At 42.6% G+C, this 27,105-nt stretch overlaps 1 protein-coding gene across 1 annotated transcript in view; it reads right to left on the minus strand.

Annotated features, from left to right (window-relative positions):
- SPART (spartin) overlaps positions 1-27,105 on the minus strand; it is a 185,212-nt gene that overhangs the window by 110,902 nt on the left and 47,205 nt on the right. The window contains 2 exon segments of the mRNA XM_039915002.1: positions 3,590-3,728; positions 23,579-23,654. Coding sequence (XP_039770936.1) covers positions 3,590-3,707 — 118 coding nt within the window. The 5' untranslated portion in view covers positions 3,708-3,728; positions 23,579-23,654.

A 27,105-nucleotide genomic window follows, 5' to 3' on the forward strand; every position in this document is an offset into this window, starting at 1 on the left:
ATGAGGAGGTCAAGTAAACAAAACTTCAACTAAAACTCTGTTGTCAACTCTCTCATGCTTAAATAGAATAGCAAATCATATTAACAGCATTCGTTGGGGAAAAAATTCTGCTTTCTGATTGTCCATGGAAATAGCACTCAACTCGCCTTGCCTTTCTCTTTCATTAAGATAAAATTAACTGCAGTCGCCTCCAAAAACCTATTTAAAAGGTTTCTTTCATTTTGTAATTCAATCATGTGGAAAACTGTTCTTACCTTAGTAATCTGTTCCAAAGGGGATTAGGGAATGGTTTTATCCAATGAAGAAAATTCAATTAACAGTGACCCAAAAATGTCATTTGCTTTCTCTCCACGTGCGCCTAGATATAGAGAAGGGTTTGGACCGAGGAGAGGAGAGATTTAAGATCTAAACAGGAGACTGTAAGCTCCCTTAGACTGAAAGCTTCTTGTGGGGAGGGAAAGAGACTACTATTGTGTTGTTCTCTCCCAAGCATTTAGTACGGTGCTCTGCAATCAATCAGTCACTTGGGAAGCAGCATGGCTCAGTGGAAAGAGCCTGGGCTTCGGAGTCAGAGGTCATGGGTTCGACTCCCGGCTCTGCCACTTGTCAGCTGTGTGACTGTGGGCAAGTCACTTAACTTCTCTGTGCCTCACTTACCTCATCTGTAAAATGGGGATTAACCGTGAGCCTCACGTGGGACAACCTGATTACCCTGTATCTCCCCCAGCGCTAAGAACAGTGCTCTGCACATAGTAAGTGCTTAACAAATACCAACATTATTATTATTATTATTACTTTCTGTATGCAGGGCACTTGGGAGAGTGCAATAAAACAGAGTTGGTTAACATGTTCCCTGCCTACAACGAGCTTACAGTCTGCACACAGTAAGAGCTCAAGAAATACCACTGATTGATAAATGGGAGAATGTCACCCAGGCAGTAATGATAGGAGGACGGCGACCTTAGGCTTGGTAGATACCCTTTTGTATGTGCCCAGATCAACATTTCAAAACTGTCAGCATGCTTGGGAAAGCCCAATTCAGCCCAGTGGCTGACAATAATAGCCAAGGTATTAAAAGCATCTACTCTGTACACTGCACTGTACTAAATGCTTGGGAAAAGACCATAGAAAGATGAGATGTTCAGTATTCACTAGGAGATTACCTTCTAATGGGGGAGCCAGAAACAAAAGACTGCAAGCTCGTTGTGGGCAGGGAATGTGTCCGTTCGTTATCGTATTGAACTCTCCCAAGTGCTTAGAACAATGCTTTGCACACATTAAGCGCTCAGTAAATACCGAATGAATGAACCGAATGAATATAAATGGATAAGCGGAAAAAATCGTCCGAAGGAGGGTGTAAATAAATCGGGAAGAGGTGGCCACTGAGTTGCTGTATGAGTTAATCGGGGAAGGTGGGGAAAGCTCTGCTTAGCCCTCACCCATTCTCCCTTCCTTCTCAGCAGTCTCTCAAGAGGAGATCTCCCACTTGCTTTCCAGATCTTGCTCCCTCCTCCTGTGCTTCTAGCATCATTTCTTTACACCTTATTAAAACACTTGTGCCCACCATCTTCAACTGCTCACTCTCTTCTGCTTTCAAACATGCCCACGTAACTTCTAGCCTAAAAAAAACCCCTCTCAACCACGCTGCACTTTCTGGCTATTTCCCCCATCTTCTTCCTACCATTCCCGTCCAAACTTCTTGAAGAGTAGTTTACACTCGCCGTCCTCATTTCCTCTCCTCCGACTCCTTCTTCGATCCCCTGCAATCTGGCTTCTGTTCCCTCCACTCAATTGAAACTGCTCTCTCCAAGGTCAATGGCCTTCTCCTAATCCATCCTAATCTTCCCTGACTACTCAGCAACCTCTGACACTATGGACCACCCCCTTCTGAAATGCTTTTTAACCCTAGTTTTTCTGAAACTTTCCTCCCCTGGTTCTCTTCCTAGCTCTCTGGCTGCTCCTCTACCTTCTACCCTCTAATTATGGGAGTCCCTTGAGGCTCAGTTCAAGTTCCCCTTCTATTCTCCATTTACATCCACTCCTTTAGAGAACTAACTTGCTTCCTACTACATGGATGACTCCCAAATCTACCTCTCCAGCCCTAACCACTCTCCATCTCGGAAATCTTACATTTCCTCCTGTCTTCAGGACATCTCTACTTGGATCTCCTGCCATCATCTCAAACTCAAACTGAACCTCTCATCTTCCTTCCCAAACCTTCCCCCCTACCTTCCCATCCCCGTAGACAACACTACCACCATCCTCCCGGCCTTACAAGCCCACAGCCTTGGAATTATCCTTGACTTACCTGCCTCCTTCAATCTGCATGTTGTCAGGCAGTAAATCATGTCAGGTCTATCATCGCAACATCTCCAGAATCCCCCCTTCCTCTCTATCCCCACTTCCACCATGCTGATCCAACCACCTGTCATAGTCCATCTCTTCTGGCTAATCTTTTATGTGTTACTCTACTTAGCACAGTGTTACAGAGACAGTAAGTCCTTAATAAATACCATAAACATCAGTCCATATTGTTCAGATTCTGAAAGGAGTTCATACTTAACCATGTTGCTTCTTTTCCATGTGTACTTGTAGAGCATATTTATTGATATATGGGAGCTACAATCTTAGGAATCCAAGGACTTTCCATAATGCTCTCAGCCTACTGGGTTGAACAACATTCCTAGATAATAAGAATTCTACTATGGCACGAAGGGTCAGAGTTCAGGATGCGTCCTCACACCTGGCTGCACAGACTAGATTGAACAAGGAATGAGGTTGAGCCCATTAAAGAACTCCGCTTGACTCTGTCGGTGATGGGAAAAAGAATCAGACAAGCAATTGCTGGTTCTGGCATGGCCAGGCCTGTCGATGAGGAGTGATCTAAAAATCCCGATAAAACCTTTAGCCACGGCTGAAGTCCAGGATTGTTGATAGCATCGTTTGCTTTTGTAAGGTATGTGGGCACTACGTAGAGATGTTGAAGTTCAATTCTCCCCCTATCTATAACTTATTTTCGTGTCGGTCTCCCCATTTAGACTGTAAGATCTTTGGGGCTTCGTAAACTTGTCCTCTAGACTGTAAGCTCATTTTGGGTAGGCAACATGTCCGCTAACTCAGTTGTACTGTATTCTCCCAAATGCTTAGTACAGTGCTTTGTATAGAATAAGTGCTCAAAAAATACCAATGATTGAGCTATTTGGTTGTACTTTCCCAAGTGCCTAGTACAGTGTTCTGCACTTAGTAGGAGTTCAATAAATACTGTTGGTGACTGAATTCTGACTGACAGAGAACACTGACTGAATTTCAACACTTCCCGGGATCTCACATGCAGTAAAGATCGCATATGCCATCGGCCCCGAGATTCTGGGGGTGTGTGGTTAATTTTGTCACTCATTATGAACTGACCCAGGAGGACTATGCCTAGGATTGGTGGCAAAGGAAAGCACTGAGATCCCACATTAGATTCCTCAGCAATATCATCTTTTTTCCTGAAGATGACAATGATGCCATCGTTGAAATCTTATGGTATTTTAGCAATAACACCCTAAGAACCAAAATATTAGTATTAAATTAGACTCTATTTTACCTGCCTTCTGTCTCCATTCAGATAAGATGGTTGGATTGACTGAGGGACTCATCGTTGCTATTTCTGCTTTCAAAAGAACAATGATTTCCAGCGAGTGGGTGAAGACCTTGGCAACCATCACAGTAAATCATCACAATTCCTTGAGGGAGCAAAAGAAACAAAACTTGAAATGGATTTTGATCCTAATTTGTCAGGTGGAGAGAGTATTATTAGAAAATCTCATTCACGCAAACCATTACTTAGATTTGTGATCAACTACGTCTTCTCACTTTGGAGAAGATTGGATAGCCTCATGTTATCTCACCTTGCAGATTTCTTCCCAAGGGGGTGGACGTTTTAGCTAATCTCCTGAATGGAATCTAGGGAAGCTAATAAAAATGTGAGTAATTGTTGCTGTGCTAATTAAGGCAAGAGCTTGCTTTTGAGCCTCTCTCCAATCTCTGTTTCAGATACTGGACTTTGGACTTTGTCGGATGATTCGTCTAGAAGGTGTAAAGTCTAAGCTAAACAGCTAGGAACTTTCAAATTCTAGTTGCAGCCCAACCAGTGAATTACTGTTGTCTTGAATAAGTTGCTAAATACAAATGTGCTCTTTTTCACATCTGGTTTGGGGTTTTAGTCATGATATTACTAAAAACAGCTATGTTCTCTCCTCCTGTTTTTCAAATTTAGGCTGCAGACTAAAAATTCCAACTTCCTAATTTATGAAACTATCCTTTTTCATCGCTAGGGGGTGGGGATACTTTTATCTTAGAGAAAATATCTATGACTAGCGGACTTTGATGTCAAAATCCATGAGAAACGGAATTTAAGAATGCATAAAGGATTGTGTTCTAGTGTTCAAATCCAAAAGGAATTGAAGTGAGAGGCTTTATATCCATCTTTTCAAGTTCGACTTCTGACTGAAAGTTCTTAATAATACAACTCATGCAGACTATACAAAGACTCGCTCAAACAGGTTATGAAGAAAGGGTGAGAGATAGGTAACACAAACCTTTTTCCATGTTTTAATTGTAATAATGCCTTTTACTAACTGCTGTGCCATAGCACTGTGCTAAGCCCTGGGGTTGATCCAAGATAGTCAGATCAGTCGTTGGATCTGAGGGGGCTGAAGGCCTAGCTTCCTCTCCTTACTAGTTAAGGTGGAGGTGGGAAGAACATTTAAGCGCCTAAACAAGGTCAATTCCTGTACTGTCTCACGACTGGGGAGCAATGATTTGGCCTTCCAGGGCTGGGATTTCGAATAATGAGATTCTAAGCTTCTTGAGGGGAGGTTTCATGTCTTCCAACTCTACTGCACCCTCTCAATGTCTGCACATAGGGAGCAATTGGTCAGGGTGATTTATTGATTGACTGAGTTCTAGGAACCTTTCAAAAGAATCATATCCATTTTTCACACTCATAGGCCAGTCGGTGATTAGTGATTGAAGAAAAACACATTTGGTATGCATTTGCATTGTACGTTTACTTCATAATCAATCAATCGGTGGTATTTATTCAGTGCTTACTACTTACTTACACAGTTCTGAGCGCTTGGGAGAGTACGATACAACAGGATTAGCAGACACATTCCCTGCTTAAAGAGAGTTTACAGTCTTGAGGACACAAAAACTTGCACACCAACCTCTAAATGTTTACTTTCTAATTGGAATCAGGCCAAAAGCTGGGAAGCAATTGTCACAGACCACAAAGGGAAAGAGTTAATAAATATAGGTCGTCTGGGATCTTCAGTTTGTTCAAAATCATATGCTCACTTTGGTGCTTGATTATTAAATAGAATATAAGGTTGGCAGTGTGGCTTTGTGGAAAGCATATGAAACTCAGATTTGGAAAACCCAGGTTCTAATCCCAGTTCTGTCACAAGCCTGCTAGGAGCCCTTGGGCAAGTCATTTTCCTCTCTGGGACTCAATCTGTAAATTGGGAACGACCTCCCTCTCTCTGTCTCCAGGACAGTGCCTGACCTCATTATCTCATACCTACCTCATGCTTAGCCCTGTGCTTAGCCCAGAATTAAGTGCTTAATAAATACCTAATTAAGAGTATTATCTCAAGATTACGTTGAAAAAGTCAGCAGGAATGTTGAGATCCTCTGGCCTTGGTCCATCTAAAAGCGATTTATCTGCAGTAGGTATAATCTTCAGCGTACTTTGGATAAAACCTTTTGTTCCATTTAGAGACTGCTTACTGCTGCCGCTTCCTTGCACTGTTTTGTTCCTGTAATAGGTTTAAAGTATTATTCCATGTGACAGCTACCTTGCCTCTAAATAGCTGGTTTCTCTAGAGGGGAAGAGGTCATTCTGTGAGGAGAGCAGAAGATGGCAAGGATGAATGTCACTGCTAGCCCTCCGAAGATAAGGGAATCTGCATTTTCGATTCATCACACTGCACCAAGAGTTACCCAGTCCTGAAAGTGTTACAAAATTGGCAAGCAATCAACAGATGCAGCTCGGAAACCCTGCAGTCATCTTGGTGGATACTGATTCTGAGTTTACTTTCTCCAGAAGGGAGGCAGAATATGATCCATACTGTACTTTTAAGGTATGGAACTTTCAATTGATAATGGACATTCAAAGAGCAGGGGCTTGGAAGTCAAGAGGCCGTGAGTTCTAATCCCAGCTCCTCCACTTGTCTGCTGTGTGACCTTGGGCAAGCCACTAAACTTCTCTGTGCCTCAGCTACCTCACCTATAAAATGGGAATGAAGACTGTGAGCCCCATATGGGTCAACCTGATTACCAGGTATCTACCCCAGCGCTTAGAACAGTGCTTGGCACATAGTAAGCACTTAACAAATACCATGATGATTATTATTATTATCCAGCATAATTTAATTTTGACACTCAGTTTCCTGTGTCACCTTAGGCTAGAAAAACCGAACACAATAAAAAGTATCTAATTCTTTAAAATGATGTTACTTGGAGTTCCCTGCCCACTAGAGTTAAACTCTTTGTGGACGGGGAACCTCTCTTGTACTTTCCCAAGTGCGATGACTTGCACCTTGTAGATGTTCATTAACTTTCTTTCCTATTATTACCGGAATCACCTTTCAAGTCATAGTATTAGCTTTATTATTACTGAAGAGACCTGCTCAAAGGAAGCAGCCCCCATCAGACTCCCAGTTAACCGCATTCTGTAATTCAAGATACTTTGGGTTTTGGTTTGCTTTTCCCTGAAGTCAGTTACAATTTGATTTAGACAATCTAATGATTGTGGTATTCGTTAAGTGCTTACTATGCACCAGAGCACTGTACTGAGCACTGGGGTAGATATAAACTAATCACACCAAACACAGTCCCTGTCCCACAGCGGGCTCACAGTCTTAATCCCCGTTTTAAAGATGAGGTGACTGAAGCACAGAGCATTGAAGTGACTTGTTCAAGATTACACAGCAGACAAGTGGAGGACATGGCATTAGAACTCAGGTCCTTCTGAATCCCAGGCCCATGCTCTATCCACTAAGGCCACACTGCTTCTCAGCTACGGATCTAAGCTGCAGGCCATTCATCCCCCTCCTCTCTCCTCCCTCCTCTGCCTTACCCCCACCATCATCCCCCAGTAAGGCAGAGAAAAATTATTTATAGACAGTGAAAGCCAGAGGAAAAACAAGTATAAGCAGGAAGCAGTATAAGCACATCGGAGTGAAACAGCTGAAAAAGTAGCTGAATGTATCTCATCTTTTTTTTTTTAAATGGTATTTGTTAAGTCCCTACTATGTGCCAGGCATTGTTCTAAGCGCTGGGGTACATACGAGATAATCATGGGGTTCAAAGTCTTGATCCCCATTTCAGAGACAAGGTAACTGAGACACAGAGAAGTTAACATGTCCAAGGTCACACAACGGACAAATGGTGGAGCCGGGATTAGAACCCAGTTTCTCTGGCTCCCAGGCCCGGGCTCTAGCCACTAGACCACAATGCTTCTTATCTCATCTCTTCTCATCCGATAATCTTGCGCCTGAACTGGCCCTTAGCACATAGTAAGACTTAATCAGTATGATTTTAAAAAGATTTCAGCCCAGCCACAACCAAGCCTAGCTCCACTAGGTTTTACACTCCTAATAATGTCGACAGACAAGTGAGATTATTGACACTGAATATGAATCACATTCAGTCAACTTCTAGGATCTTGGAATCAGGTATTGCAACCAGGTAGTTTCTGTTCAGAGAAAAAGCCAGCAGAAGGGGGTACAAAATGATGTTAATGTCCCACAGTTTCATGACAACACAATTACTCTAGAGATGACTGACGAAGCACTGTGGAAAAAATTTATATACACGAAATGCCATGGATAAGAAAAATGTTCGGCATATTGCCAATTCGATTTCATACCGACACAAGAAATGGTAAACAGAAAAGGAAAAATAAGGAAGAAAAAAGTAATAGTCCTTAAAGTAGCCTAACCTGAGCAATAAAGATAACTGTGTCCTACAGTAGATTTCTGAGGCAGGAAAGGTCAATTAAATGCAGGTGCCAAACTTCACTGCAACCTCACATGGCAGACTTCTAACATCTCTCACACCAGGTAACCAACTATTTATAGAAGCTGATGCCAGAGTCACCAATTGAGAAAGGATGCGACTGACTGAGAAGATGCTATTTTGTAGCCAGTCTCCCAGCCATAGAACCAGAACACAATGATCAGCACTGATTGGAATGATCAAAATCAAGCCTGACCCATTTCTTCCAGCTTTACTAGGGCTGAGTGTCTTTCAACCCCTGGGCTTACCCGGGACTTATCTGACATAATCAGAGAAATAAACGCCTTTTCTGAAGGAGGTAAACTCTGTCTCCGAGTTGGCAAGTGGTTAGGCAGATCTGATGTTGTTCAAAGTCCCCACCTGATAGTTGTTTAATGCTTTGCAGAACCAACTAGGCATAACGGATTTTGATTGAACCACTCAATCAAGCAATCAATCAATGGTATTTATTGAGTGCTTTCTGTGTCCCCACAACTGTACTATGGGCTTGGGGGAGTACAATACAACAGAATCAGTAGAAACGTTCCCTGCCCTTTAAGGAGCTTACAGTCTAGATGGGGAGATAGATATTAAAATATACTACAAATAAGCTTGCTTCCTCTGCTCACTGCTGCCTGAGAATAGCCCTCAAAAAAACAAGTTTGGATGTTAATCAGAAACCTTGGTGCTTCATCAGATCTTTTCTGCTTTGCCTAACAGCATTTGACCAGTTCAATTAAATGTTAGCATGTAATAGTTGTAATTCCCAAATGAGATATTCTACGATACCGGATATTGAAAATAAAAGACTAGAAGTCACTGCAAGGGAAGTGACACATAAACACTATGTACTATAGAGGAATAATCAGTCCTGGGCCACAATGACCAATTTGTGAAATAATGAATGTGCATTTCAAAGATAAACATGTCTGCAACATTAAACGGATTGGAAATGAATAATGAATTAAGGTCACATATTAAGGGGAATTGAAGCAAATAAGCCAAGTCAAAATTGGTAGATGTAAACACATTCTGCATATTATCAGATATTAAGGGAGAAACAGAGAATCTTTCAAAAAATCCAAAGAAAGACAGTTCAAACAAACACAACAAGTATTCATAGGGAAAACTAGAGAGTGTGTATGGGCCTGCTGTTTGATTTTAGGTCTCTATGCTTCAGTGTTCTCATCAGTAAAATGGAAATAAGATACTTGCTCTCTCTAACTTCACAGATTGGGAACCCTGAGTGATTATCTTACTTCTACCCGGGGGAAAACTCAGTGCTTAGCACTCAGTAAAGCACTTCATAAATGCTATAATTATTAATTATATTCAGAAATAGACACCGATACTGCTTTGGTGCAAGAAGGATGCACCATTCTAAAAAAAGAATAGAATGAGATGATGTCGCCAGAAGTCTGTGACAGAAAAAACATGGCTGAATACATGAAAAAGGCACGTGGAAATCAGTTTGCTATGACTAGGATGGGTAACGCATTTGTTAACGTCGTCAGTGAAATCAAAATAATTAGATTAAAGATGAAATCTAGGCCTGAGTCGCTAGAAACCTCCTAGCCATTTGAACCAAAAGTTAACTGATTTAGGATGCCTATGGTAATGGTTCAGGCTATGTAATGCTGATCCAACTCAAATCTCCACCAGCATTCTATAGCCCTTGTACAAGCTGAGATTTCCAGGGAAGTCAGGAGAAATTTAAAGCAATGGGGTGCTAAATAAGTAAAATGCAAAAATCAGAATTCCCATGGGAAGCAGATGTGTCTTTTTGGATTTTTCATTCTCTTCTTTTACATGTATGTCAAAGAGTACCATTTTTTATTTTTTACAAGAGCCTCCGAGTGTTTGCACATCCACACATTCTCCCCCGTCCCCCACCCCCCAAATCCACAATCGAGTTCTGCCTCCTTGTTCACTCCAGGGAAAAGAAGAGAATGGACCACCACCACAGAGACAAATAATGAAAAATAAATCATATCACTCTGCCCTCCCCCTCATGCCTCCAGATAACCATTACCCATATATCAATAAATCAATCATATTTATTGAGTGCTTACTTGATGCAGAACACTGTATTAAGTGCTTGGGAGAGTACAAAACAACAGAGTTGGTAGAACTGTCTATATATGTACCAAATCTCTTTCAGGCCTCATTTTGAAATTGAAACATAAAAGGCAAAATATGGCTTCAGAACGTATTCTTCATTTTCTCAGTTGCTCCGGGGAGCTCTTTTCCCAGAAGAAAGATATTTACTGACTCCTGGAACTTAGCACTGATTAGGGGATATTTTCAAAAGGACTGATTGCTTTTGAGCACATCTCTAGGATCGTTTTTAAACTAAAGGCTAGAATAAAATCCTCCCAAATACTTTGCAGCTGAATTCCTTTTAGTTAATAAGTATATTCATTTTTTCTTCCCAAAACTATTCTGAAAGCCCCAAATTCTATATATAATACCAATATTTCTGGTTTTAATACTCGAGATGTGAAGTAAACTTGGAGCTTACTGCTGTTGAAAAAGTAGAAAAATACTACTAAAAAAAAATACCGCTACAGAATGCAGATTTGGGTCCAAAGGTAAATCTGTTGAGACTTGCATTATTTTCGACTAAGCACTTTCAGTCTATAATTTTTATTTTTTTCTGCCACGTTTAGTGCTTTTCTTTAGGGCTTTTCTTCCGTGACTTGTTTCAGCTAGGCTTCCTCAAGGGAAAGCACCCAGTGAATACTCAACAAATGCCATTGATCGATTAATTGATTATGTCTTGAAAGGCTCAAAATATAGAGAGGAAGAGCAACTACTTAGGCTTATAAAGGTTTAGGTGAACAGGGCACCACTCTTCTAATAAATATTTGCCTGTTTTCACCTATACAGCCTTTAGCGTGGTTTTAAATGATCCAGCAGGGGAGGCCAGTTGGGACCCAAACCAGGCCAACCAGTAGGAGCAGAAGTATTTATTGAACACCCACTGGTTGCAATGTACAGTGCCAACAGCTTCCACGCTAGTGGGAGAGGCAGACAAAAAAGTATTTACCACCAGAATAATCCAAGTGAATAATTAAATTTACAATTGAATAAGCATACTTTCACAGGAGCCAAGGATGAGTTTCCTCAGGTACAAACGTCCTAGAGATGGCTGAAGGTTTTATGTAACTCGGGATGCTGGAAATGATTCAGTGCAGGCGGGTTGGAAGAGGTGGACTTTGGGAGGTCTTTAAATCTGGGGAGGGCTGTGGTCTGATGGATTGGGTGGGGCAGGGGATTTCGAACTGAGGGGCCAGTGTGAATGAGAAAATGGAGGCAGTAGGGTGGAGAGCAAGGTGCAGTTAGAAACTGATTGAAATGAATTTCCAGGTGGACAGAGTTCACACAGCAGGGGAGATATACTCTCATGAGAACTGAGATTGTTGGCATTCTTTCTGTTTGTTCACTGTTCCTTTTCCCAAGGAACTAACTTCATGTGTCTAGCTCCTTCCTGTGGTTTAAGCCGATAAAAGATGAGCACTGATTGACTAGCTAGTGATCAATGAGCCTAATTCCCCAGGAACTCCCAGATGAGATAGTCAGGCAAGGCAGGGAGAAGGGGGTTATTTGGTAAGGATGTGCCATCCTTAGTTCTGCTGTGCTCTAAATAGAAGGTCCAAGTGTTTGAACCATTCTAAACCTGCTCAATCTCACTTTACCTTCCACAGTCAATCATTCCAGCCTGAAGATGACTAGACTCCAGAGTGTAAGCTCCTTAAGTAGTAGCAGTAATAATATTTATTGAGTGCTTGCCATTGTACTAAGCCCTGGGAGAAAATACACAAGTAGGAATTAAACATGGTCCCTGTCTCTTGTGGGGCTCACAATCCTGGAACGATAATAATAATAACTGTGGGATGTGCTTACTTGGGCTATGCACTGGGGTAGATTCAATACAATAAAATCCAATCCAACCCTTGACCTGTACAGAGCTCACAATTTAAGGAAAAGTAGGTCTTTAATCCCCATTTTACAGATGAGGAAACAGAGGCTCAGAGAAGTTAAGTGACTTCCCCAAGGTCACACAGCAGGCCTCCTGACTACCAGTCCTGTGCCCTTTCCATTGGCCACGCGGCTTCTCCTCGTGAGCAGGGAATATGTCTTGCGATTCTGTTGAACTTTCCCACGTGCTTAGCACAGCTCATTGCCAGGAGACAAACAGTAAACACCATGATTACTACACCATTTCATCTGTCTCTGGCTTGCTGGGACCTGAAGATTAGTGGATGGAAACTAACATAACTCTGCATTTTCCAACAACCACGCACGGTCTCATTTACTTTTCCATCTGAATCTACATTCTCGTCCCCTTGAGGGAGCGAGAGATGATGGTGATAATGTTGAATGGAGACTGATGCTGGAAAAAGACCGTTATCCTTGGAGCCTCAGCCTCTTATCTTGACACACATCCCTGGAGTGGGCTAAACAAGGAACCCCCCAGTCACCTGCTCCTTGGGGGAGGCAAACTCTTAGCTCCAGTCCCTTGCCTCCTCCTCCTCCTCCATCTCTCTCAACAGGGGAGCAGAGAAGTCCAAAAAAAATACCTTCAGCTATACTCCACCTCTGTGAAGCCCACCGGAATCCTACACTGAGTGGATCAGAAACATTCTTCCTTTTTTATGGTATTTTCTAAGCATTTACTATGCACCAGGAACTGTACTAAGCGCTGTGATAATTACAAGCTACCCGGGTTGGACACAGTCCAGGTCCCACATGGGGCTCACGGCCTAAATCCTCATTTTGCCGATGAGGTAAATGAGGCAGAGAGAAGTGAAATGACTTGCCCAGGGTCACACAGCAGACAAGTGGAGGAGACAGGATTAGTATCCAGGTCCTTCCGACTCCCAGTCCCGGTCTCTCTCCACTAAACTATGCTTCTGAGTTGGGTCAGGTTCCTTGATGTGACTCAGAGCCGTCAGCCTAACTGGGGCTTCTACAGTCAAGAGCCCTGAACCCAGCAGAGCTCCCTAGGGGACCTCATCCAGTCTGTCACCTAGGACTGGTTCCATGGCCACAGGACCCATATCCCTTGTCAGAGACCAATCAATCAATGATATCTCTTACGAGCTTACTGTCTGCACAGTGCCATAGACACAGCCTGGGTCAGTAACGTGGTTCCTGAGACTTTTGTAGCACCTCGTGGAGAAAGAAATCTGTCTCGTTGCTTTATTACCTACATTCATCATGTTCTGGCTTTTAAACAAAATAAAATGAATTAAATGACATTTCCACACCACTTACCTTCAGGCTAAGATCTCACAGGAGAAATGACCGCTCCAAAGGTACTTCTTACATTAGGGGAAATTATAGGTAACAGAAAATAATAATAACAATAATAATAATGTTGGTATTTGTTAAGCGCTTACTATGTGCCGAGCACTGTTCTAAGCGCTGGGGTAGACATAGGGGAATCAGGTTGTCCCACGTGGGGCTCACAGTCTTAATCCCCATTTTACAGATGAGGGAACTGAGGCACAGAGAAGTTAAGTGACTTGCCCACAGTCACACAGCTGACAAGTGGCAGAGCTGGGATTCGAACTCATGAGCCCTGACTCCAAAGCCCGTGCTCTTTCCACTGAGCCACGAATACCGGTTTAGGAAGGAAGCGACTGTTAATCCCTAATTAGAACCCTTGTATGGGAAGAACAGGTAATACACCTAATCCAGCTTCTCTCTACCACTGTAATAATGATCGGCTACGACTGAACTTATCTTCACAGCTGTGGGAGATTTTAATGGTGGAGCACAATTTGCTTGGGGGGTATTTTCCTCCCGTCATTTTTTTTTTTCTATTTCTTCTATTTTCTTGTCAGGTTGGGCTGGCCCCGTGAAAATCGACAGTCAGCATATGATGAATGTCAGTCAGATGGATTCTTGAAGGGAGTGGTGTTACAGCCTGAAGTGTTTCAGGGCTGGAAGCCCCCTTGATAGAGAGTGCTTCTGCAGTGACTTGATAGACTATTCAACCTTGCTGCTGGATAGTATGTATATGTGCATGTGTGCGTAGTTGAACCATAGCTCAGCCAAGACAGCTAATTGTCCTCCCTACTTGGAGCAGACCTCACTGGTGGTGAAATTCACCCCTGGGGCATGTATGATTGAAGAAGCCAATGCGGGAACAGAGCTCCTACTCTACTGTGCACCCACAAAGACTATCTCTTGTGCTGACATGGCTCAAAAGAGATGCCACTGTTTTGGTTCACGATATTATTGATACTAGTATTCCTCCCATTAGGACCAACGATGATAAATAATGAACCCTCCTTGCTTCTCTTCCCACATCTCTCCCTTGCAGCCCCTCTTTTCTTCCCCCGCTTCCCACTGCTCCTTCCCTGACTCTTTTGCTCTTTTCTTCCCTCAACTACCCTTTTTCTCCTTCTTTCTGGCCCAACTTCCCAGAGCCTTCGCTCCTGATCCACCTACTGTGGCCATATTTCTTTTCCTGTGATCTATCTTGCTTCCCCCTTTGCTCCACCTAAATTGACCACATTTCTCATCAAGTGATCTCCCTCGACCTCACCAATGCCACCTCCTCCCTTGCAATTTACCGTAGATTATTTTTTTCCAGAAGCATCATGGCTTTGTGGACAGAGTTATGGACGTGGGAGTCAAAAACATCCGGGTTCTCCCAGCTCCATCACATGTCTGCTGTGTGACCTTGGGTAACTCAGTTAACTTCTCTGTGCTTCAGTTACCTCATCTGAAAAATGGGGATTAAGAGGGTGAGCTCAATGTGGGAAAGGGACTGTGTCCAATCTCATTAATTTTATCCATCCCAACGCTTAGTGATTGGTATATAATAAGCACTTAACAAGTACTATTAGAAAATATAAGCATTTGACAACAGCACACACACATTCTCAAGAAACCTATGCCAAAAGGAAGTACTGTAAAAGGAAGAAGCAGAGAGGAATGTGTTTCTCATTAAAAACTCTGCCTTAGTCCTAACCTATTTTTCTTTTTAGGTGGCATGAGCATTATTGCTTATTTTCATCTCTGGTTTAAATGTAGCTAGGAAATGAGATTAAGATGGTTTCTTAAATGCCTTTCAGTGTCATGAGTCTATGAACTGCTTCTTAATTTTAATTATGGTGGCTGCTTCATACTGAACAGTTAAATGTATGCAGTCAAGTAAACCAAGTCTCAGCAGCATGAAATTTCATTGCATCTTTGTGAAAAAGATGAGTCTGCCGGGTTCCTTTCTGTGAATTATTGATTTTGTAGATTAGACAAGTGTTAATTAGCAAACTTCTGCTGAATGATAAAAAAGTCAAATAATTTCACAAGAAAAACCATTCCTGTTCTCTTTAAAAAAAGAGAGAGAACTGGTATAAAATTAGAAGAAACTTCATAGCCAAGGATTTGAGAAGCTAAATAAATGATTTAAATAAACATATTCAAAGAAGAAAAGAAAGAGCCTGGCCATAAAAGGAGGGAAATTTCCACAGTATCAGATATTATTATCCTGCTTCCATTATGTGGATTGTATTTCTAATAGGTTCTAAGCAATCGACTGATGGTTTGTTACTGGAATGTACGGCTATTTTGATTAACCAATTGAACATATTTATAGGTGGCTGTTGTCTCTATGGATCTTATCTTCGTTTAGGATTTCATCCGTGTAGTTCTCAGGAGCATTGGAAAACCAGCAGTAATGGCAGAAGCAGTCCAATACAGTCTCTCTTCAGAAGCACTCCAATAGAGTCAGTTTCTGTCTCTCCCTCCTTGTGTGTCTCCCCCGCGATTACTTCTCCTTCCCTTCTATCTCTCCTCTCCCTCTCTCCCCCCCTGCTCCCTCTCTCTTCTCAGAAAACTGGACACAATTTACTGTCATGGAGAAACAATCATATAAGGTTCCTCCAATTCTGGCAAGCCTAACCATATCACTACGTAGTAATCCTCCGGTTACTTTTCAGGGCAGGAAATGGAAAGCAGCGTTGCCCATTGGAAAGAACAGGGGCCTGGGAGTCAGAGGACCTGGGTTCTAATTCCGGCTCCACCACGTACTTGCTGTGTGACCTTTGGCAAGTCACTTAACTTCTCTGCCTCAGTTTCCTCATCTGCCAAATGGTGATTCAATAAATGTTCTCCCTCCTATTTAGACTGTGAGCTCCAAGTGGGACCTAATTATCTTGAATCTACCCCTGCACTTAATATAGTGCTCGACACGTAGTAAGCACTTGACAAATACAACAATTACTATTATTAGGAAAGCTTCTTCAGTAGTTAACAGAGCCCAGGAATACAGATGGTGTCAACTCCTTTACCAAGGACTACAAACAACATGTGGAGCTTCTGATGTTTTCCTCTGTCCTCTGTATCTGTCACACAGAAACAATTACAGATGCATCTGTGGCATCTGTTGAGCACTTTGTCACATGCCAAGCACTGTATTAAGGAATGAGATACAAGATAATCAGGTCAGGCACAGTCCCTGTCCCCTGTGGGGCTCACAGTTTAAGTAGGAGGGAGGACAGGTATTTAATCTCCATTATACAGTTGAGGTCACTGAAACACAGAGAAATTTAGCACCTTGCTCAAAACCACCCACCCACCCACTGTCATGCAGTGTCAAAGCCGGGATTAGAACCTCTGATTCCCAGAGCCAGACGGGACACTGAGACTCCTTTGTTTTGGCCTTCCAAGTCTTGCCCCTCTACAGCTTTGCCACCCCTCCTCCTGTGAAACAGGCAAGAACGTGAATGTTTCTTCTGCATTCCTCAACACAGGCTTTGAGCACCCAACTTGGAGTCAAGGAAACTATCTGTTCTCAGTTCACCGCTGATCCAGAAAATTGTTAGCCCTTTAACCTCTCCGTGTTTTCTTTTGTGATGTAATCTCCTTAGATGACACTGTTCCGATACAAGATGTATTATTCATTTTGAAACACAATCACGAAGGAGAGTTTCACCTCCCAAATGAAATACACTAGTAAAATGCTCTGTAACTCCTGAAAATCTCTGATTGGTAAAGAGAAAGACTGTAATCTCGCTGGTGGTTGTTTCTGAAATAGCCCTTTCCCATTCTGCATTTGCATAATTTGTCTCAGTAATAGATTGCCTGTCTAGTCTACCCATTTATATACATTCCATCGATCAGACAGCAGCAGTTGTTTGCTTGACTCAATCTGATTTTATTAAGCTCCCATTGTGTAGGGTTAGTACTATATCTTCCTCACAATGTCACAACGGGCAACCGTATCCTGAGCCACTTGTAGTCACTCTTATCATCCTGCCAAGGGGGTTCTGTTGTGCTTTGGTTTCCATCACACTAATGAAACTGCCTTTCTTCTTAGAAATTATTTCAAAGTATCCAGGTGATGGTAATCTGACAAGTGTAAGAGTTCTCATTAACATAAAAAGGTCTTCTGTGTGTTAACGGTTGATGAAAGGGAGGCCTCCTTACTTGACTCCTAGTCCCGCTCCCATCACGACCCACCGACACAAGTGGCTCTGCTGACAACAGTGCTCTGGGGAAGGTGATGTGATTAGCATCCTAATAGTCACTGCCCTACTCAAAAAGAATTTTAGGGCCCATTGGAAAAGAAAGAAGGCTAGATTTTTATTTTTTCTTTTTTTGGTCAGGGAGGCTCCTTCACTTAGGGAGGTATTCTGCACATGGGTTAAGTCCCCTGAGCCTCTTTTTTTTTTCCCAAAGGTATCTGTTAAGCACTTAGTATGTGCCAGACAATGTATTAAACACTAGGGTAGATAGAAGCTACTCAGGTTGGACTCAGATCATGTCCCACATGGGGCTCATAGTTTTAATCACCATTTTACAGATGAGGTAACTGAGGCACGTAAATTCAAGTGACTTGCCCAGAACCATCTTCTCCCCAACCTAAAAGTCCCGGCTCCTCCAATAAGGTTTTCTTAATTTATTCCTAGCAACCCAAGTCACCTAAATCCATCAGCCATTTCAAGCCCTAATGTGCCATCCTCAGCTTTTATGTTCATGTGTTTATTCAGCTGCATATTCAATGATTTTCGCAGGTTACTCTATTTGTAAATATTTTTACATCTGTCTTCCCCATTAGACCATATTCTCCCCGTGTTACTTGTCTTGTACTTTTCAAGGGCTTATACAGTGCATGACACTCAATGGGTACTCAAAAAATACTACTATTTGCTAATACCACCACTAATATTAACTACTATTATAAAAACTACCACAAGCAGCGGTCCCAATTTCCTTCAGCACCCCTTTCAACTGAGGATGTTGCAGGAGGTTAAAGCAATAGATTTGTTTTCAGGAGATAACTACCCACATCTCCAGTCTGTTCCACAGCATCCTGAGGATGTCGATAATGCAAAAGAATTCAATCGCTCAAATCTTAACTAGTCTACTCCACGAGGCTAGAGAAGGATCTGGTTAAGTTACCTAATCAGCACTCCTAGCAAAGTATTTTGCGTCTTTCTGACAAGCTCTCTACCTCTATCAAAATGGCCTAGAAAACACACGTCCCAAACAAATGGGGAAGCGGCAGGAAAATAACTTCGGCTGCATAAAGCAAACGATCTGGAAGTTAGCCCCAACAGAGAGAAGGACAGAATCATTTACTGGCTATCCAGAAAGGTACCTTATTATATTTCTGACACATACCGTACACATGACGCACTGACACAAAAACTGAGTGAGCTGGCCTGCTGTCTTTGTTTATGCTGTGGCTCAGTCTTCAAATAAAATCTCAATGCTTCATTACAATGAAAGACAGAGGGCTGTCTCCTACAGCTCCACTACTGATTGAGCTGCATTTCTCATCTTGGATCTCAGTTTAGTTATGATAAAATGCTACCTTCTGCCTCCCTTCTTTACAGGATTAATTAAAAGCTTTTCTGATTTAGTTTAGATGAGAAACGGCTGAGAAGGGACTTTGTAACAGTTTTTAAGTGCTAGCCTCAGGGTCACATGGGAGCACAAAAAAGCATTTATCTGACCCCCAAGCCCAACCCAGAGCCTTTCTTTTTATCAATAATAGTAATAATAATAATAATAATAATAACAATAGTGACTGCATTTGTTAAGCGCTTTCTCTATGTCAAGCTCTGTTCTAAGTGCTGGGGTAGATACAAGCTAATCAGGTTGGACACAGTCCCTGTCCCACATGGGACTCACAATCTTAATCCCCGTTTTACAGATGAGGTAACTGAGGCACAGAGAAGTGAAGTGACTTGCCCAAGGTCACACAGCAGACAAATGGCAGAGCCAAAATTAGAACCCAGGTCCTTCTGACTCCCAGGCCTATCCTCTATCCACTAGCCCATGAGGCTTCTTGATGATAGTGGTGTTGATGGCATATTTGAAAACCTGTAATGCGTCAATTGATCAATCAGTAGCATCTATTGTCTTCCCCTCTAGGCTGTAAACTCCTGTGGGCAGGGACTACCCTCCCCAGTGTTTAATACAGTGGTCTACATACAATTGATTGGAGGATTGATCTATTGAGTGCTTACTCTGAGCAGGACACTGCACTAAATGCTTGGGAGAGTACAATAGAGTTAATCGAGATGATCTCTGTCCTCAAAGAGCTTACAATTGCCCTTGTGCAGAATACTGTACTAATTCCTTGGGAGAGTACCACAGAGTTAGTAAACACAATCCCTGACTTCAGTTTACAGTCCAGCAGAGGAGACAGACAAGACAGACGCTAAAATACATTATTTTTCCTCAGTATTCTTTGGAGCATCTTCTTCAAGTCTGCTTGATATATCCTCCCTCTGCTTGTAGATCTTGGCTAACCCATCTGAGAACTTTCATGACTTTAATTGGAGTGATGATGTCACAAGCTGTTGGAAAGTCTGTCTCCTCATATGTGGCCAATCCCCATCTTGAAGGGGAGGCAGTGTGGCCTACCAAATAAAGCATGGGCCTGGGAGCCAGAGGATCTGGGTTCTCATCCCAATTCCGCTACTTGTCTGCTGTGAGATTTTGGGCAGGTCATTAACTTCTCTGTTTCTCAGCTTCCTCCACTGCAAAATGGTGATTTGATCCTGTTCTCCCTCCTACTTAGACTGTGAGCCTGATGTGGGTCAGGGACTGGACCTGGACTGATTAACTTGTATCTATACCAGAGTTTAGAACAGTGCCTAACACATAGTAAGTGCTTAACAAATATTTAAAAAATTAAATAAAGAAGAGGTGAGAGGGAAGTAGCATGGCCTACTGGGCAGAGCACAAGCCTGGAGTCAGAAGGACCTGGGTTCTAGTACCAGATCTGCCATTTGTCTACTGTGTGACCTTGGGCAAGTCACTTCACTTTTCTGTACCTCAGTCACCTCATCTATATATGGGGATTAAGACTGTGAGCTCCATGTGGGACAGGGACTCTGTCCAACCTGGTTAGCTTGTATTTATCCCAGTTCTTAGTACACTTCCTGACACATAGTAAGCACTTAACCGATACCATATTAAAACAAAACAAACAAAAAGTTGTATATGCAGATCATTAAAATGCCATGATCAGCTCTGCCGAAATCATTTCAGGTGAACTGTGGAATGTTTGGATTGCTTCCCTCTTGGGTTATTTATAAGTCAATGAACTATACTATTCTTTGTATGGTACACTGAGTTGGGAATTATATTTGGATGCAGTCCCTATCATTTATATAAATGTACCTTGTGGTTTGTCACACTAGGAAGTTAATCAACAAAACATCCGTCACCTCTCAACAAACATTAGATAAGGAAAATAATATCCAGTCAGTCTATGACTTCTCTAATGACACCTGTGAGCTGAACTATGAAATCAGATACTGGAACAATTTTTCATCAACTCCAAACAGCAGTCTGAGGGCAGTGAATTCATTCTAATTAAGTCCAACCAGTTTCAAATATGTAACCGGATATAGCCATCCCAGATCTTTCATCCAAAATTATTCTAAGTTGACCGATATTAATATCTTGGGGCTCTACATTAATGTGCAGTATTTGGATTCAGTCTCAATGTTCAGTGCACATTTCATTTCATTTCATTTTAACCTCAGCTCAAAAACAATCCCAAATCCTGTGTCATCTTTGTGGGACTGATGTCATGCAAAACCAATACTAGATTTTTTTACACCTGAAGCAGTTCAGATTTTGTTATCATTGGAGATACTGAAAAAGACATCCCTGGATGAACCGCTTCAACCAGTTACAAAAACTTGATACAGACCGAGATATCATTTGCCAAATCACTGCCTTACATCAGAGACCCCACTGTTACTGTTATTGAATAGTTGCCACAGAAATGATTACGTAAAATGAAAAATGGAAGGATGCAAACTGCTTCGAACTTTTAAATGGAGATAATTCAATCCATTTGTCTTTACCCAACATGGTCCTTAACCCAGGGTTGTCTTTAGCACTTTACCGTGATATTAATTGGTATAGTACTGTACATTAATTACAATTACAGAATCCTCTAGGAAGGCTAGTCTTCCCACTTAGTCCCCAAGTTCCCCAGGATTTTGAATCTTTTCTTTTGGACACACTTCGGAGCTCTTAAGGAAGCAATGCACATCCTGCAGTTTGAGATTGATGTCAACTCCTCTGCATTGCGATTGGGTGTCTGATTTAAAAGCCCCACCTTTGGCTTCACAACTGGTTGTGGGGATGGACGCGATGTCAGCCTGATGAAGAACATGGAAGGGACATCCTGCTGGGCCTCTCCTATTCATTATGCTCCCTGGAGTTTGTGTTCATTATAATGGTCAGTGGCACCACACCGATAGGGATGGCTGAACTTGGAGAATAGGATCAGGATTCAGAATGGCAAAAATGAACAAGAAGAAGTGTAATTGAGAATTCGTCAAACCATAGTATTCATTCAACACCTTGTGCACAGAGCACCGTAGACTGACTCTGGGAATAATGGGATGCTAAACATCCGCAGATACAAGATGGATTAAGACCAAGACCCTAATGGAGATCACAAAGTATAAAGGGGATCTTGAATTCCTGTCTAGCCCTCTGATTCACTGCACTCTGTCTTCAAGACCGTTGGCTTCCAAAGCTGTCTCCCTGGCCAGAATGGGTCCTCAGGTTAGGTTGTCTTCATAGGTGGCTGGGAGACTCATAAGATCTGAGAAACCTTTACATCCCACTTTTCTTTCCAGGGAGAGGCAGCTCAAGTAATACTAGTGGTATTTACTGAACAGGGCCAGACACTGTACTAAGGGTTTGAAAAAGTACAACAGATACACAAGTCATGTTCCCTACCCCCAAGGAGCCTACCCTCTAACAGGAGAGACTTCGAGCATGTGTTCGTTTTCTTTCCAAAACGTAACTCTGGAGAGTCTGCTGTCTGCATTTTTAACAAGTTATTGAGTGGCTCAAATCTCCCTCCTTTCCTGGCCCTCGTGTGTTATAGATGCCTTTGAAATGCAACATCGCTTCCGCTGATTTTTGTCAACACTGTTGGTTGCCTTTCTTTGGCGACTGTGGAATGTTCAGAGACTCCTCCTTAAATCCAGACATTCAGGCAGCCATCCAATGATGCTTTAAATTAAGTAGGCCACCCCATTCTACTCTGTCCATGGTACTAGAGGAAAAAGAGGAAATCGATTTTGCCCTGTTAATCAGGGAGCACTTTGAAACAGGAGGTTTGCTCTCATTCCCTCGAGAGCTCTCTCAGAACGCTCCTGTCTCAGAACGGATAAAAAATGGAGGGTCAAACAGCAGACTAAATCCAAAAAATGGTAACACCAGAAGTTGTGCTCATGGAGGAGTGTGCCGAATTGTACACTCCAAGCACTTAGTACAGTGCTCTGCACACAGTAAGCGCTCAATAAATACGATTGAATGAATGAATGACAATGTAAAGAGGCCACGTAGCCTAGTGGAAAGAGGATAGGATGGGGAGTTGATTCTAGTCTTAGCTCTGCCACTGATCTGCTGTGTGATTTTGGCAAGGTACTGAACCTCTCTGTGCTTATTTTCTCATCAGTAAATTGGGGATGAGATCCCTGCCCTCCCTACTTACTAAACTGTAAGCCCCACGTGGGACAGATGTTGTGGCCAATGCGATAATCACATGTCTACCCCCAGGGTTTAGCCCAGGGCTCTGGGAATTAGGAAGCACTTAATAAACACTATAATGAACTAAGATCAAACTATTTACATAGCCGTAATTTATTTATTTATATTAATGTCAGTCTCCCCCTCTAGACTGTAAGCTCGTTGTGGCCAGGGAATGCACCTACCGATACGGTTGCATCGAACTCTCCCAAGCATTTAGTACAGTGCTCTACACGTGGCAAGCACTCAATAAATATGAATTATGGATTGATTGGGCTCCTCATTTCCACCGAGGAATTAGTGAATTAGTCTTGAAAATTCACTTTACTCTGCCCTCAGTGGAGATGAGCAGCTCAATGTCATCACGTGCGTATATATTATACATATGCGATACCCGTGTTTACATCGACATTTGCCACAGAAAATATCTGAAATCAAAACAAGCTGTGGAAATTTCTCGAGAGATAACTGGGTTCGATGTAGGTTACAACCCTACCTGAAAGCCAGGGAGACAGATTAGATGGCATAAAGCTTCCTTCCAGTCCTATGATTCTACGTGCGCCTTCTTCCTCCTGCCAACAAGGAGAATCACTTATTAGAAGCCACATACAGAGATTTGGCATCACACAAGCCGATGAACTATTGATACGCTCTCCTCAAATGGGTTCCTGAATTACTTAAGGCACTCATGAAACTTAATGAGGCTTATCATAAACGGATCACAAAGGGCTTGCTCCACTCATCCAGTTCCTAATTTACTGATATGAGAGTTGCAACATTTGGAGCAAAATGGCTGACATTGAATAGCCTTGGAAAATGAAGGGAGATCTGCGGGGAGGTTAAAGCACCAAATTATTTTTTGCATTATTTTAGAAAATAAGAGAAGCCTACGGGATGCTCGAAACCCACTAGACTATAAGCTCCTTCACGGCAGGGGGATCATGTCTTTTAATCCTACTGTCCTCTCCCAAGCAGTTTAGTACAGTGCTTTGGACACAACCAGCTTTCAATAAATACGATGGATTGATTGACTGAAATTACCTTATCTAATTACATTTTCAACTCATGCTTCCTGGAGTTTGATTCTGCCATAAATTAGTTGTGCATGGGGTTGCCTTTGTATTACCATGTAAACTTGATGATATAATGAAAATGACATTTAGGATCATGAATTACCTGTTAACCTTGGGCTCATTAAAAATACTGCATTGCAATGGGCTCCTCTGACAGGCAGACCTCTTCAGAAAATTAATGAGAACGGCGATTTGATTTGGTGAAATTTCTAACATCTCTTTATAGTAATGACGATAGCTAAACTATAGATCATTAAGGAGGCTAGAGTGGCCTGCTAGGAGTTTTACAGTCTATCAGTGTGGCTTTTTTAAAATTTTACTTAACTACAGAGTACACAGAGATTTAAAAGCATCAAAATATTTTAACTCCTTCAACCAAAGTTATTTTTCTACTTTGCATTTGAAGAGTTATCTTTCCCTTTAAATTGTACGCTCATTGTGGACAGGGAATGTATCTACCAGTTCTGTTGCACTGTACTCTTCCAAATGCTTAGGAGAGTGCTCTGCATAAAATAAGTGCTCAATAAAGACCAATGATTGATTGGTATGAAATGACCAGGCCATCCAGTAGGATTATGGTGAGATCACATTTTATGGCCCTAAAATTCTCTGTCACTGCTCTGCTCTGAAAGGCAATACTTGAGGAAAGTTTCTTGGAAGAAATCGAGGGGGAAAATATTGTTTTGGGCTCTTTAAGAGAGAAAAGTAATGACTGAGCTTCATCAAGTTCAATATCAGTGTCCTAAAGCAAGATTACATTTGCACAACCTCCCCGCAAATTTGGACTCTGGAATCGTGTATTTATGAAGTGAGTATTAAGTTCTAGAGACAACCTGGGACTCTTACTTAATATCAAGAGACTCTGTAGGCTGGGTGGTCCCCCTGCCTCCCAACTGGTGAATGTCTCACCTATTCAGGTCAAATGGTTATCCACTCCTTCCTGAATTATCTCTGGGGTTGTGAATTTAATTTCCCGCCTCCTTCACTAGCCCGATCTGGTGTCCGATCATTTTTACTGTCAAAGGTTCTAGCTAAACTCTTGTGATACAATTTCGATCCATTTCCTCTAGTTTGGCCTTCCTTGAGGAAGGAAGCAACTGGTCACCTTCTCCCGTCGATCCTCCTAAACCCTGGAAACAGCAGAAACTCATCTCCATTGGAATTGAGAGCTGTGGACAATCGTTATGACCCAACTTTTAATCATCCCGCTGCCACAGACTCTGCATGAGGTGTGAAAACTTCCAGCAAAGTGCGTTAGACGCTCTCAGCTGCTGCTGAGTTCAAAAATCACTGAAACAAACTGCTCTGCACACTACTACCATGATGAACAGCAGGACATGGAAATGCAATACAGTTGGAAAAAAAATCAATAATTAGCTGGACTAATGAACTCTATACATCCTCCCTGTTCCTACCCTGCTGAACAAATTCATCTTCATTTAAAAACATAGCCATTGCAGATCAATTTGAATAATTCTTCAAAATAATTACATTTTAAATGGCCATAAAATTCAACACAGAACTAAGAAACACATTTCTCTTATTATTCACATAGAGAGACACCATCCTCATTTGTTCCTGTAATTGGTGGGATACGATAATAGCATTATAAGGTGGTCTGACGTTACCGTCGGAAAACATTACTTTCCCTTTGGATTTTACATATATTAATTTCAGATTCAATAACTATATTTCTAAAATCCCCCTGGAAACAGCCAGGAAACAACTGGCTAAGGAATATGGTATCCATTCAATGAGCTACCCACTGCTCAAGGGGTTTGGTGACAGTAGACTGCAGATTAATAGTCAAAGGAGGAAGTTGGGGTAAGGAAAAATTTAATTTTTCAAGGCATCGATTATTAGGAGGCAATGTGGTCTAATGACAAGTTCCAGCTCTGTCAGTGGGCAAATCACCTAACCTCTCTGGGCCTCCATTTCCTCATCTATACTGTGGGGATAAGAGAGATTTTGAAGCACTTAGTACAGTGTTCAAGTGCTTAGTACCATGCACCTTAACTCCCATTCTCTCCTAGACCCCCTCCAATCTGGCTTCCGTCCCCTCCACTCTCCCGAGACTGCTCTCTCTAAGGTCACCCATGACCTCCTTCTTGCCAAATCCAATGGCTCCTACTCCATTCTGATCCTCCTTGACCTCTCTGCTGCCTTTGACACTGTCGACCATCCCCTCCTCCTCCATACCTTATCTCACCTTGGCTTCACGGACTCTGTCCTCTCCTGGTTCTCCTCTTACCTCTCTGGCCGATCATTCTCGGTCTCCTACGCTGGAGCCTCCTCCCCCTCCCATCCTTTAACTGTTGGAGTTCCTCAAGGGTCAGTTCTTGGCCCTCTTCTGTTCTCCATTTACACTCACTCCCTCGGTGAACTCATCCGCTCTCACGGCTTTGACTACCATCTCTACGCAGATGACACGCAGATCTACATCTCCGCCCCTGTCCTCTCCCCCTCCCTTCAGGCTCGCATCTCCTCCTGCCTCCGGGACGTCTCCACCTGGATGTCGGCCCGCCACCTAAAACTCAACATGAGCAAGACTGAGCACCTCATCTTCCCTCCCAAGCCCGGTCCGCTCCCAGACTTCTCCGTCACCGTGGATGGCACGACCATCCTTCCCGTCCCGCAGGCCCGCAATCTCGGTGTCATCCTTGACTCGTCCCTCTCGTTCACCCCACACATCCTATCCGTTACCGAGACCTGCCGGTTTCACCTCTACGATATCGCCAAGATCCGCCCTTTCCTCTCCACCCAAACGGCTACCTTACTATTACGGGCTCTCGTTATATCCCGGCTAGACTACTGTGTCAGCCTTCTCTCTGACCTCCCTTCCTCCTCTCTCGCCCCGCTCCGGTCTATTCTTCACTCCGCTGCCCGGCTCATCTTCCTGCAGAAACGATCTGGGCATGTCACTCCCCTTCTTAAACAACTCCAGTGGTTG

Source organism: Ornithorhynchus anatinus, chromosome 20 (genome assembly GCF_004115215.2).
Source record: "Ornithorhynchus anatinus isolate Pmale09 chromosome 20, mOrnAna1.pri.v4, whole genome shotgun sequence".
Lineage (NCBI taxonomy): Eukaryota > Metazoa > Chordata > Mammalia > Monotremata > Ornithorhynchidae > Ornithorhynchus > Ornithorhynchus anatinus.